The 13,120-nt window shown below is 47.7% G+C and overlaps 5 protein-coding genes across 5 annotated transcripts; 3 read left to right on the plus strand and 2 right to left on the minus strand.

Moving 5' to 3' along the window:
- Positions 1 to 473: 473 nt before the first annotated feature.
- EsH8_I_001484 (RTA1 domain-containing protein) lies at positions 474 to 1,317 on the plus strand (the record flags this gene model as incomplete). Its single annotated transcript, XM_083268897.1, has 2 exons — positions 474 to 693; positions 764 to 1,317. The coding sequence occupies 2 exons, from the start codon at positions 474 to 476 to the stop codon at positions 1,315 to 1,317; spliced, it is 774 nt and encodes a 257-aa protein (XP_083119335.1).
- A 625-nt stretch (positions 1,318 to 1,942) lies between these two features.
- On the minus strand, positions 1,943 to 3,942 carry EsH8_I_001485 (cytochrome P450; the record flags this gene model as incomplete). The annotated part of the gene is made up of 8 exons (XM_083268898.1): positions 1,943 to 1,987; positions 2,050 to 2,447; positions 2,497 to 2,663; positions 2,730 to 3,237; positions 3,294 to 3,378; positions 3,438 to 3,529; positions 3,583 to 3,619; positions 3,676 to 3,942. 8 exons carry the CDS (start codon positions 3,940 to 3,942, stop codon positions 1,943 to 1,945), a joined length of 1,599 nt encoding a protein of 532 aa, XP_083119336.1.
- A 995-nt stretch (positions 3,943 to 4,937) lies between these two features.
- Positions 4,938 to 5,642, minus strand: EsH8_I_001486 (uncharacterized protein; the record flags this gene model as incomplete). The annotated part of the gene is made up of 2 exons (XM_083268899.1): positions 4,938 to 5,330; positions 5,397 to 5,642. The coding sequence occupies 2 exons, from the start codon at positions 5,640 to 5,642 to the stop codon at positions 4,938 to 4,940; spliced, it is 639 nt and encodes a 212-aa protein (XP_083119337.1).
- A 3,294-nt stretch (positions 5,643 to 8,936) lies between these two features.
- On the plus strand, positions 8,937 to 10,150 carry EsH8_I_001487 (NAD(P)-dependent alcohol dehydrogenase; the record flags this gene model as incomplete). The annotated part of the gene is made up of 2 exons (XM_083268900.1): positions 8,937 to 9,150; positions 9,237 to 10,150. 2 exons carry the CDS (start codon positions 8,937 to 8,939, stop codon positions 10,148 to 10,150), a joined length of 1,128 nt encoding a protein of 375 aa, XP_083119338.1.
- A 613-nt stretch (positions 10,151 to 10,763) lies between these two features.
- EsH8_I_001488 (Zn(II)2Cys6 transcription factor) lies at positions 10,764 to 12,614 on the plus strand (the record flags this gene model as incomplete). The annotated part of the gene is made up of 1 exon (XM_083268901.1): positions 10,764 to 12,614. The coding sequence occupies one exon, from the start codon at positions 10,764 to 10,766 to the stop codon at positions 12,612 to 12,614; it is 1,851 nt and encodes a 616-aa protein (XP_083119339.1).
- Positions 12,615 to 13,120: the final 506 nt, after the last annotated feature.

The following is a 13,120-nucleotide window of genomic DNA, read 5'->3' on the forward strand; positions in this document are numbered from 1 at the left end:
TGATTGGGATGGCGGTAGACTCAATATCAAGCGATTTTATTACCCGAACACACTCTTTTTTGCACGATTCAGCAACCGGTTTTTTTTTGTACCCCTTCTTTTCGGGAAGACCTACTGCTTTAATTAAGCCAACAGTTGTTGTCCAACTTTATCCGGAATCAGAAAGTGTTGCCCCAAGGAGCAACACATCATCGGTACTGCAAAAATGGCGGATAACAGCACAACCACCGGAGGCGCATCGAGCGGATTCACTTTCTATCACTATGAACCGTCTATGGTGGCGGCAACCGTGTTTATCGTTGTGTTTGGAGTTTCCGGCTTACTGCACATATTCCAATTATGTCGACGCCGGACATGGTATTTTATTCCATTTGTGATTGGGTGTCTTTGTAAGTTTTCCAATGGAAATTAGTTGCTTTGTCTCGACTAACGATTTAATTACAGTCGAAGCGGTTGGATATGTCGGTCGAGCAATGTCTGCGTCAGAATCACCCGACTATACGAAGAACCCTTACATCATCCAGTCGATCCTCCTACTTCTTGGCCCGGCACTGTTTGCCGCATCGATCTACATGGTTCTTGGCCGCTTGATCAACCTCCTTGATGCTGGAGAGTATTCAATGATCAGGCCAAAGCGTCTGACCAAAGTTTTTGTTCTGGGTGATGTCTTGTCTTTTTTTGCCCAAAGTGGAGGTAAGACACCCATCTTTATTCCCTTCCTGCTGGTGATTTCAAGCATGTTCTGACGCATTGGTTGAACTAGGTGGCGGAATGCTTGCGACAGCCAAGGACAGTGACTCCGTTAAGAAGGGCGAGAACATAATTATCGGCGGCCTCTGCATCCAAATCTTGTTTTTCGGCTTCTTCATGATTGTAACCCTTGTCTTCCACATTCGCCACTCTCGCCGCCCAACAGCAACATCTCACACCATTCAAACACCCTGGAAAGGCCTTCTCTGGGTCTTGTACGCCACCAGCTTGTTGATCATGGTTCGTTCTTTATTCCGAGTTGCCGAATACGTCGGTGGCAAGGAAGGAGAACTCCAAACGAAAGAGATGTACATCTATATCTTCGATGCTCTTTTGATGGGTATTACGGCACTGCTATTCAACTGGTTCCACCCAAGCCGAGTCATTAACTCACAAGCGACTGGCCTGAAGCCAGTTACCAGCTCAGAAGTGCTGAATGAGGGATACCTCATGGAGAGCGGACAGTATCAGAACCAGAACCAACAGAAGTATCAGCAACAACAGTATCATAACGGCCCTTACGAACCGTACCAAGGAGCTGGTGCTCAAAGGGACTTTCGCGGGTGAAAATAGAACAACAGAGCTCCCGGCAGAAACAAGGCCAAGTGGAGACTGGAGAGACTGGGCCTACGAACCAGCGAACTGAGTACTAGACCATGAAAATTATGCCTTTGGTAGGCGATCTTTTCTTTTGTTTGTTTCTGGGAATCGGGGAATTGAGCATACTATAAGCATACTATTGGATCTGGGCATGGAGAAGCGATAAAATGCATTTAGCGAGCCACGCCAAGTGTGGCCTGTTTGAAATTTCTTAGACTCAAAGCAATCTGATTATTCTTTTTGAATGTGGCGTTCCGCATCAACTTGGGGATTTATTTGACTGTGCTTAAAGTACGTTGATAAAAAGTTGCGCATCAGCAGCAGTGTCAGCCACGCCTGTAGGACAATTGCAAGTAACGGGGCGCGTGAAAAAAGGCCCAGCGGAAAGTTCTTTGATTATGTATTTCAATATGTGGATGGATTAACTTCATGTTGGAATTCACCTGCAGAAGCGGATATACATGGTATTCGTCGTTCTTTAGGAACGTTTCAATGCACCATCATGCATTAAACACCCATCAGTGCAATCTGCTATGTTTTGCAGACGGACCATCCTAAATAGTACTCTTCAAACCTAGATCTCTGTTTTTACTTATAGCTTCTTCATCTGGATCAACCTTTCGGGGTCGGGTTGGGTCTAGAAGTTGGAATCAGCGAAACATGTCTTCTTAAACTCATATGTCCAACAATAAGACTTACTATCGCTCCAAACTCCAAGTTCTTGTATCGTTCCTTGCTGTCTCCTACATTCTTGATGTCATAATTGGCCAAAGTCGTAGCCATGATCATTTTAATCTCGTTGACAGCAAAGAATCGGCCTGGGCATGCATGACGACCATATCCGAAGGTCAGGCTTGACTGCCCGACGCTGACGAATTGGGCGTTGGCGACTACCTCGGCTTGTTTGGCACCCGTCTCCTGCTTGGTTTTCTCCTGGCGGAGCTTGTAAAATCGCAAGGCGTCGAACTTATCAGCGTCCGGAAATATCTCGTCGTCGCTGTTGATGCCGATAACAGGAAGCTCAATGACAGACCCTTCAGGGATAATCTGGCCGTTGGAAAGGGTGAAGGTCTTGAGGACCTTTCGCTGGAAAGATGCTGTGGAAGATATTAGCTAATGCGAGGCGAAAGGGAATGGGGAAAGTACTGGGTCCAAGAGCGTAATATCTCATGGTTTCTTTAAGGAAGCTGTCTAGTTTCTTCATATTTTGCATTGCACTGCTAGTGAAGACGCCGTTGCTGTCTGCTAGCGCCAACTGGACATCTTCACGCAGTATAGGGACCAGTTCAGGCATCGCAGCCAGTGTGTAGAGCCTTGAAGCTTTAGTTAGTCTCACTCGTGTAACATTGTCAATATAGATGTTCGTTTCAGATGCTTACGCGTTGGTTGTAGTGACAGTGGTGGTGTGAATAGCAGCGAAACTGATGCCGAGTTGATACCGGGCAAGCTCCTTATCATCCTTCTGTCCGAATTTGGTCTGCGCCTCCATAATCCACTGCAACATATCATCAGGAGTCTGGTAGTCGGGGTTCTTTGCTGCCTCTCGTCTCGCTGTAACAACCGGTCTCAGGAATCTGTCCGCCTCGTCTAGCCGCTGGCTCACTCTTCTCACTTCTGGTTTCCTTGCTGCTAAGAAGGGTCGCATCCATGGTGTGATATCTGCAACAGCGCGAACAGCTTTCATCAGATCGATGGTGTAGTTGATCGAGGCATCGAGGTATTTTTCGCTTCGACAAAGTTCAGGGCCAATGAAGACACGACCCGACGCCATGGCGATGACGCGCATCATCTTTTCCATGATCTTGACCTCTGTCCAGGTACCTGATTGAGGAAGCTCCGAGCGGAGGGCCTCGACGACTTCCTCTGCGATGACGGGGTTGAGTCGTACTGTTTAGCTGCGTAAGTAGAGAACCAGGAGTAGAAAAGAAAACACAGAGACGTACCAAGAGCTGGTGTCAATGCGGTCTTAACTGTATGGGGTAGTAAATCGATATTTGTGTCAACACCGGTATACTTTGCGTGCATAGACTATGGTGACTTGTCAGTCTAGAGAGCCAATAATCAGAAAATGCGGCACCTTAACTGACCTCCTCAATTGCCTTGTTGAAGCTTAGCACATCATCTGGAAGTCTTTTCAACTCATTCATGAACTTAGGAGCGACGACAATGTTCGGCGATTCTGCAGTCAAATCAGTACAGGGACCTCGTCGTTCGCATGGTCGTGGACCTTACTCCTCGCCGTGGTGATTCGGAAGGCCCTCTCTTTAAACTATACTCGAATTCAGTCAACTCAATACTGATATCCTCCTGGCCCATAAAACTTACCCTCCTGTATCCGTTCAGGTAAAGATTTCTTGCCTCTCCATTCATGAATTTCTTCCTACGGCTTTCGGACCCTCCGTATTCTGTTCCAACCATTGGTATGTCTGCGAATGGGTCGATTTTGAAGACAGTCTGCAATAGGAACGCAGCTACACAGGCAATAAGGGCGGTCGCTGCCACGGGCCATCGATTGGCCATCTCGACCACGAGGGTGCTGTCTACCGCAGCGCTAGCTGTGGCGTTCATATTCGGAAGCATTGACATCGACATCTTGAGCGGTTGATAGATTACAATGATGGTATGGTAAAACAAAAGATTAGACTCCAGACAAAGTTGGGGTCCAGTAATGTAATATAGTACCCATGCTACCCTCTTCGTCCCATGGCTGTAGCATAACAGCAAACCCTGAGCAGCTCACATGGCCACCCGGTTGCCATGCAGGCCCCACACTATGACGAATGCCACAGCCCGGACTGGTATGGCTAGATTGAGTAGCTAACAGGTTGCGAAACTCGGCCGCGAGATGCGAAACCGGGTGGAACCGCCTAGCTATCAGAGGAGGAAGAGGAGGGTGGCATACTCGCCTCTTGCTCCCTGCGTCGATCAACGGGACGAAGAAGATTAGGCCCGGTTAAGGTGCATTAGTGCTACGGCGGGGTCATTCGGGTGCAACAAACGCGGGGGGGCGGGTTGAATAAAAGTCCGAGCCAAGGTTCATCGAATGAGCATCGTGTGCAAACGAGCAAATGAGCGAATGAACGGACGAGTCCTTTCGGGTTCGTATTTGCATGTATGATCGTCATGGAAATGCTAAACGAGGTGTGCGACGTAGGCCGCGACGTCGTTTAGCTGCTTAGTTGCAACGATGTGCCTTGAAAGTTTAGGAAGATTGAACGCAGTCCTTTGCCCGGTTGGAATGCAATGGTTAGATCTCGCATACACACAATTAAAGGCAGAAGGCCGTTCAGCATACTTCTTCTTTCTTTTTTGAATGAAGTACTCGGTTAACTTCATGTCACATGCGGCAAAAGTACGGATATTGAGATGTTTCACAACTATCTATACGTGGTGTGTCCTGACTCTCACCCGTGGTCAAAGCGGGAAACACGACAACGCCAGGGAAACAGAAACAATTGCTATTTGAGAACTAAAGACCACCGACATTGAAGCTTGGTGTGTTTGGTTGTCCCAATTGGGTCAGCAATACGTCGGATGATCGGTTTATGGTCCGGTGAAACTTCCTATTGGCGAGCCAAGCCGACAGCCTATGAGCCGTATACCTTCAGGAAGCCAGTAATTTCCCCTTCAAAAAGCGGTTCACCGGTCGCAGGGTCATTGCTGTTGGCGCCCAGCACTCTCGCCTCCCAAAATGTTCCTTGCTCGGCATCGGTTTCCTTCCTGAATCCCCAGGTTGTGTACCCTTCGGAGCCCAGGAATATGCCGTCCAGTTTTGTACCGTTGGTTGTGTAATGCGAGTACGGTTGGATCGCGGTTCCGTCGACTTCATACATCATGAGCGCATCATACGGGGTTTCCGCAGCCACAAGATTCTGCCAGGTGTAACCCGAAACGCCGGTAGGCACCCTGCCTTGAATGCCCTGCCCGTCGACACATTGGAGAGGAATCTGCGCCACGCCGGCTTTGTCAAGCACAGCCATCTGAAGACGAAGGTTTTGGGTTAATTAAATGGCCAATCGGGTGGTTACATCCGGCGTCGAACTCACATATCCCCATCGGATGCCAGTCGAGCCGCGCGAGTAGATGGCAGTGAGGCCGTGGTTATCGATCAACCCGCCGGTACCCTGAGCCAGAATGGACCACGGCCCCGCTTGACCGGCTGAGGCGTCGTAGTCCGGGTACACGGCGCAGCCTCCTGATAGCAGCTGTGCCGTTACGTTTGGGCTAGCAGCAACCAGAGGCGACATCGCCAAGGTCAGGGCTGCGGCGATGAGCTTAGTAAGGGACGACATTTTGTGTGGCTGAGCTGAGTTAAATCGGTGTCAGAGCTTCGGCGGCCTCCAGAGGTTATCGATTGGATGAAGATCAAATTGAATCAACAAACTGGCCTTAGCAAAGATTTATAGCACTTTGCCCCTGAAATGAATCTGGGGTGAATTTATTCCAACCGTCATTGATGGGAAGCAACCCTATGCCGCAAGCGAAAGGATCTTTCGTCGCCGCAAACCGGGACTAGACAGGCAACAGTGCGGTTCTGCCTAATATTATGGCCCCTTTGACGATGGAAAACAACAATATTCAGATTCCCCAGTGGAGTTGGCCTCGCTAATCCGAGATTGAATGATACATGCCACAAGGAACCCCCGCTAATGGATGACGCTAAGTGCCGTTATCCGCCAAGACGCCAGTCAGCGCGGCTGGAACCTAGAACTAATGTAACTGCGCTGCCTCACTAGTGTGAGACGATGATGTCAAGTCGGGACGATACGCTGAGACGGGCCGTTTTAAATCATTGAGGCAGGCGCAAAAGTGGAAAAGAACTCTTTCGACCGCTAATTAGCGGTGTCGATTACTCCAGCCAACTTTCCCTATTGACACAAGCCTGCAGGGAGGGAGGGTCGGCTGAAGGGAAAAAAAATTGTGCAAATAAGACTTGGTGTTTGGAACCAGCATTGGCCACGCCAGCCTCCAAGAGGTACGGACCATGGGAGGCGGATTAATTGATTGATACGTTTGCCTGGAATGCTTTTGGTCGGCAAATGGCCATTAGGATTGGGGGCAATCTACCGGGTACAATTGCGTCACTAGTGTTGCGCATCACTTCTGAATCTATCGGATGACTTCCAATAAGAGAATTCTTGCTATTGCGGATACTCATTGACAGCAAGTAACGAGAACTGTATGCCGCTTTTACAATAGTGTGTTTTGATCAAGATAGGTGGTAATCGCCAGCCACACTGCCGGCTTAATGTAGCGCCCATAAAAAATAAAAATAAACAGCTCCTACAACATTTGAGGGCCTCCCTGTTATGTAGGTTTGGCTTAGGATGTTATGAAATCAGTTCAACTCGATCGCATCGTTCGCTTTCAAGGACAGTCGCTAAGTCACATATTTTCCTCATCGATAGTAGCTCTTGCTTTAATGATGTTGTAAGAGCAGATCCTTTCTTTGAGAGTTGAGTAGAAACAAGAGTAGATCAGATTAATGAACAAAGATTGACTCCAATTGAATTAGATCTAACCTAGATATAGACGCTCAATTTATGTGCTAGATACTGGGTCAGCTTCACGCCACACAAGTCATTAAAAAGCAATCCAAAGAAAAGTTAGCAATGTTCAAGCACAATACAGAGATTATCACAACAAGTCCAATAGATAGCTCCTACGTAAAGACCGCAGTTCCAATCTATGTTTACAATAACCAGTTGTTAAGTCTAGTTTTCAATCCGTTGACATGAAACCTAATAGGCTTTTCTTTTCAAAAGATTTCGACTGGCGGGTGTAAAAATATTCCCTTACTTTTCTCGGAGTTGTCGTTTTGTGTTATGTCAGGCTGCAAGGCTGTAAAAGATGGCGTCTAGTCTTTCACTCATTATTGAATTTGTCAATAATTAAAATAATAGAACAATGACTGAAAATATACAAGTGCACATTGTTCGTTTGTAAAATCTCGGAGGTTGCCAAAGCGTCCTATAGCTAATCTTAACGCATCATTTGAATCAAATTCAAGCGATTTATGGTTAATGGTAGTATTAATAGTCATATAGATGGAAGTTACTAGTGCAATCTCCAACCGATAGGAACCATATATATGTACCCTGGAAACTGGCAAGTTGGCATGGCGTGAGGAGAACGCTTCTATAGCTTATTTTCTGTGACGACAAATGTCTCCATACCTCCACAGCAGAAAATTCAGTTTTCCAAAAAAATTTTATGGCCCCTGTTCACCGAGATGTCTCAAAGTTCAGGCTGATGCCGGTCTGCCATTCAATCTTTGGTACCAATTCAGGCCAATACCATGTATCTTGGTGAATATGAGTGGATTTGGAGATGATAGGAACTCACAACCCTTCAACAAAAAAGAAAAATGTGAGTGTCTCTGTAGTCCTTAAGTGCCTGGAGCTATGAACCTGAGTTGGGAGAATAAAGATTTCCCAGTGCAGCTTATAAATGCCTACTTAGTAGTGTCGAATGTTAATAGCAACTCAGGAGCCAGACTGAAAGATAATTTTATAATGAGGATACAGCTAATGGCTGTTGCCTTTTGAATTGCATATGATTGCCTCCAAAGACTATAACGTCATCAGTTAAACGTATCTTGAATACTGCATTCAAAGGAAAACTCCTAGAAATAATATCATTGCCAGTGTGGTAGTATTCTAGGATAATCTCCGTGATTCCGTTAGTATGTCTCTGTTATACGGACACCAGCTTGGTACGCCGCCGTATATGCAGAGCGGCTTCTTCTGTTTCTAACCACAGCCAGTTGTAACTTATGGATACTCTTACTCAATGACGCTAAATATCGTAGGCGTTTGATCATTCTTCTGAGCGAGGTGCTAGATTTGGATACTTTATACATTTATTTGGGAAATTAAAATCTAGCAAGGGAATCCAAAAGAAAAACTTTACAATACAATAAGCACTCAAACGCATATTGAATTGGAACCGCTCGGGCCCCGTGATTTCGGTAGCAGATCTTGAGACGCACAGAACAAATCTAAATATCTTAGTAGGGCGGATATGATACGAGTGACTCGACAAAAATATAATTCAAAGGTGTAGTTGTAGAAAGAAAGATGCAATATGCCTGTTTGATGACTCCTGATTCATTACTTGGCCACAGATCTTTCCCTACATTGGAGAATTGCTTGGTTTTCGGCCTCCTCCGCCCGTCTCTCTATCTACCCCGCACTCTCGATTGAAAGATCGACTAAAATATCGTCTCATTTATGGTGCTAGAGGAAATGCGTTTCCTATTTGATCGTATATGGCTATGATTGGTTTGGTATTTTGCCTTATCAAATTTATTAGCTGCTGGGATTACCTAAATAAGCAGTTGGACTACACACGTGGATGTATCCGTACCACTTATCATCACGATCTAACCCCGCACCTCCAACTTCCCCTGGTCATTCTTCATTCATTCATCGACCCGAAACCCATCAAACATTGAATCTGGATCTTCTTATATTGTAACTCGGATTTACCCTGATATCCAACCCTGTAGGAACCTACCTCTTGACTACCCAGCTGTCCCCTGATCATCCTCGTACTGTCGTCAAAAACATCCCGGCATACACCAAATGTCGTTCAAGTCGGAGGCAATTGTCGCCAGGGGCCCCTTTTCAGAGGGAAAATGGGCTATTGAGCCCGTTACTCTTCGAGATCTTCGTTCCGACGAAGTTCTCGTTGAGATTGTCGCGTCTGGCATTTGCCATACTGATCTGCACTGCGGCAACACTCCTGCCGATAAGGGCGTTCCCGGGGTGTATTATCCCCGAGTGCTTGGACATGAAGGTTAGAACTTCTTGATATACAGAATTTAAGACCCAAAAGACGGAGTCAAATGATTTAATCCCCAAATGCTGACCAATTTTTCACAGGCTCTGGCTACGTAGTTCAAGTTGGAAGTGGAGTGACAAAAGTCCAACCTGGCGACGCCGTCTTTTTGTCTTTTTCATACTGCGGAACATGTCACGTATGCAAGACAGGCCCGCCATCTCACTGCACCAACTTCTTCGAAATCAATTTCATGGGCGAGCCTGTGTTCTCCGACAGGATCGGCGGGCGCTTTTTCGGACAATCCAGCTTAGCACGCCACACGGTTGTCAGCGACAAGTCTGTTGTCAATGCCGCGGGCCTCGGTCTCAGCCGCGATGACTTGAGAGTGCTAGCACCACTTGGTTGTGGGCTTCAAACTGGCAGCGGAACCGTCATCAACGTTGCGAAGGCCGGACCGGAAGACTGTGTCACCATTGCGGGAATGGGAGGCGTAGGGTTGGCTGCTGTGATAGCTGCAAAGAACCAAGGATGTAAAACCATTGTTGGAATTGACAGAGTTGAGTCTCGGCTTGAACTTGCGAAATCGCTTGGAGCTACGCATGTCATCAACACAACCGGGCTTGATATGTCTCAAGTTACAGAGAAAATTAAGGAGGCGACGGAAGGTCTTGGGTCGACTATCGGCATCGACACCAGTGCGCATCCGCCTCTTCTGGATGCTCAGATTCAAGGGACGAGATACATGGGCAAGATCATCCAAGTTGGAACGGGAATGCCGGACGCTCACCTATCGATCCATATGCAAACTTTCATGGTCAGCGGAAAACAATACTTCGGGGCTGTCCAGGGCCACGTCAACACCGAAAAGTACATTCCTCAGATGGTTCAGTGGTGGAGAGATGGCAAATTCCCTGTTGAGAAACTCATCAAAGTTTTCGATCATGCAGACTTTGGGTTAGCAGTGGAAGCAATGAAGCGCGGTGATGTTGTGAAACCAATCATCTCATGGTCATAGTAAGAGAAAGGTGTGTAGAAAAGCTATGAAAAATATAAAATTTCCACTGGGCTTGAATGTTTTATCTACGGCATTGATTTTGACTTATCATGAATACACCCGCTGTATCCAGACGTTCACGCAGCCTTTAACCCTAAACCCTCGAGCTGCACTACCAAGTCTTCGCAGAATGGTCTGAGAAATAGCAGAACAATTGATCACATAATCGAAAATACAACATATTCTAGATTTCTATGCAACACAATGTGTCACTAGCAGCGTATTGTCCGCCGGCCAGGCTGGGGAGTTTGGATTCACGACTTATCAGTCTTGATATACGCCAAGAGCTACAAGCCTCAACCTGCATTCTCTGATTGGCTCATCAATTACGAGCAGAAAACTGTCCATTCACATGAGCTTCTGATAAGGAAATGCGCGAATAACATTGCATCCATTGTCATGCATGAACCCCGCAATCCGGGGGGGTTTGGTGGAGACGATTGTTTTCCGAATCACCGTGCATTTATCCCCCAAACCAATCTTCCCGGGCTTCTCTGCTTCTCGAACTTTTCACTCATGAGCAAGAATCGCACCACTTGTCGCGTGGCCAACTAATCCTACCGAGCTGAAAACAATGGAGCATCTCGGGCCAGACCCGGCCTCTAACATCGGTCCCTGGATCTTGCCTAAGCCCTTAGAGGCCTCTCCCGAAGATACCCTCAGCCGCAGCGACGGAGCCTCGCCCACTGAGGACATCAAGAGACGACGAGCCGGTGGACCGAAGGCTCGCACCGGCTGTGCCACCTGCAAGTCTCGTCATGTCAAGTGCGACGAGCGGAAGCCCGCATGTTTCCGCTGTGAGAAGGTTGGGGTCCTGTGTGAAGGCTACGTGGAGCGCATCGACCGCCGCAAAAGACGCCAGAATCAACCCCCCGTCCGGCGCACCGCTCCTCAACCAATCGCCCCTCGGTCAACATTACCCAACCCTGATTCATGCAACTCCCAACTTGTCTTACTGTCTCAAGCCCCCCGATCTATATCGAGTTTACCCAAGATCTTTAACAAAGACGGTATCTACTTCGACTACTTCCGCCACCAGGTCTCCACCAACCTGGCAGGTTATTACACGAGTCCCACCTGGTCACAGCTGATCGTCGGCGAGGGCCTACAAGATGACTGTATTCACCATTCGATCCTTGCCGTTGGAGCGCTCATGCGCTCCACATCTCACGATGTGAAGTCTGGGTCGCCTCGGAAAAGACCGTTGCTACCCGTGTCAGATCGTCCGTTCGTGACAGAACATCGCGAGGTCGCTTTACGGCATCATGTTAAAGCAGTAACATCTTTAAGAGAACGCATTGGTTCAATGGCGGCTTCATCACCACAGACAGTTGTCGTCACGACTCTGCTGCTAGTGATATTTGAACTGGTTCAGGGAGAAGTAAGGATAGCCGAACAACTACTCAACTCATGCCTCGGTGTGTTGAAAGACTTCATCACCATGTTCGAGGGCAAGGCCAACAGTGATCATGGCAACTCCAGGGACACCGAATTCGACGACATGGAGCACGTGCTGCCTTGTATAGCTGCCATGAGCCATGCCTCGCAGTCTCTTCAACCGCGGCGCAGGTATTTGCACCCGCTCAAAATCAACCTCGAGTCCGAGTTCCATAATCCTGGATCCGAACCTATCTCGAAGTTCTTCATTTCCTGGGGCAGGTTCTTCACATTTGCCATCAGTTTTATCGGCAACACTACAGATGCTGCAGCAGAAGGCATCTCTCTCGACACCCTCCGGCGTCTCACGCTGCATCAGCAAACATTTCTGACGCACTTGCAAAAATGGAGGTCGATAATTCAATATTATGCTCAAAGTCCTAAAGTCGACCACGCGACAAAAAAGGGCTTGCGAATCGCACAAATCCACTGGCTTCTTCTCCACATAACACTTACCTGCTGTCTCGATCCAACCGAGGTAGCTTATGATGCATTTGAAATCGAGCTCAGGGATCTCACCACCCAATGCGTTAGTCTTTACCGCGATTGCGTTTCGCATCCCCGCCCAACCTCCGTCCTACTGGGGCAAGGTCTTATCCTACCGCTATGTACAGTTGTCCGCGCCTGCAGGAATCACGACATTCGAATGACTGCACTCCAAGCCTTGCAGGAGATTCCGTCATCAATGGTTGCCTGGGACGTAGTGGCAACGATGGACGGTGTTTTGGGGGCCCTACTGCTTGAAGAGACAGGTCGGGATGCGACTGGGTTCGTGCCTCCGGAGTCAAGATGGTTTTGGCTGAGGGATGTGGCCGTACAGGAGACGGGGCGGGTGCACAAAGTCTACCAAAGATTATCACCAGGTCATGACGGCAAGCCCGTCCTCACGAAGCTACGTCCAACCTCCAATATGCGGCTAAAAATATGCAAGGCGGGCGGGTGCAACAAAGAACATGTGTTGGGGCCAGTGATTGTAGAAGATTCGTAGGATCAGACAGCCTTATTTTTTATATGAGCTAGAAGAAATTCTGAGTTTGAATCTGATACGGCTCTGAAAGCGAAGCAATGCAACCCTTTGAAATGATCAGGTAAAATACTCGATGAATCTAGAGCTGTACGTGGTGTTGAAAGATCAAACAACTAGTCGTAAATACAAACCAATCACAATTATGGACTTAGGGGACGCCCTCCGATTGGTCTCGTAAAGAATAGCCAATCGGCTCGTATTGATGTTATTTGACGGGCCCTCCCTAGCGAGGGTCCATCACTTGTTCTGACACTCTCCACTTGCCCACCCCAAATCTCATGCACTCGTAATAACTATCCAATAGGATTATTGAGCCCATAACACATCATGGACTTTTGCAGGACGGGAATACTAACGTGTCTAGTCTGATAGCTATCAAACCAACCGAGCATATAAAAAAGGGTAAGGCCGAACACGATTGTGTAGCACATCATCACACCTCATTTATTCCCCGGGTTCTCCTACAA

The sequence above is a fragment of the Colletotrichum jinshuiense genome, chromosome 1 (genome assembly GCF_051148585.1).
Source record: "Colletotrichum jinshuiense chromosome 1, complete sequence".
NCBI classification, from domain to species: Eukaryota; Fungi; Ascomycota; class Sordariomycetes; order Glomerellales; family Glomerellaceae; genus Colletotrichum; species Colletotrichum jinshuiense.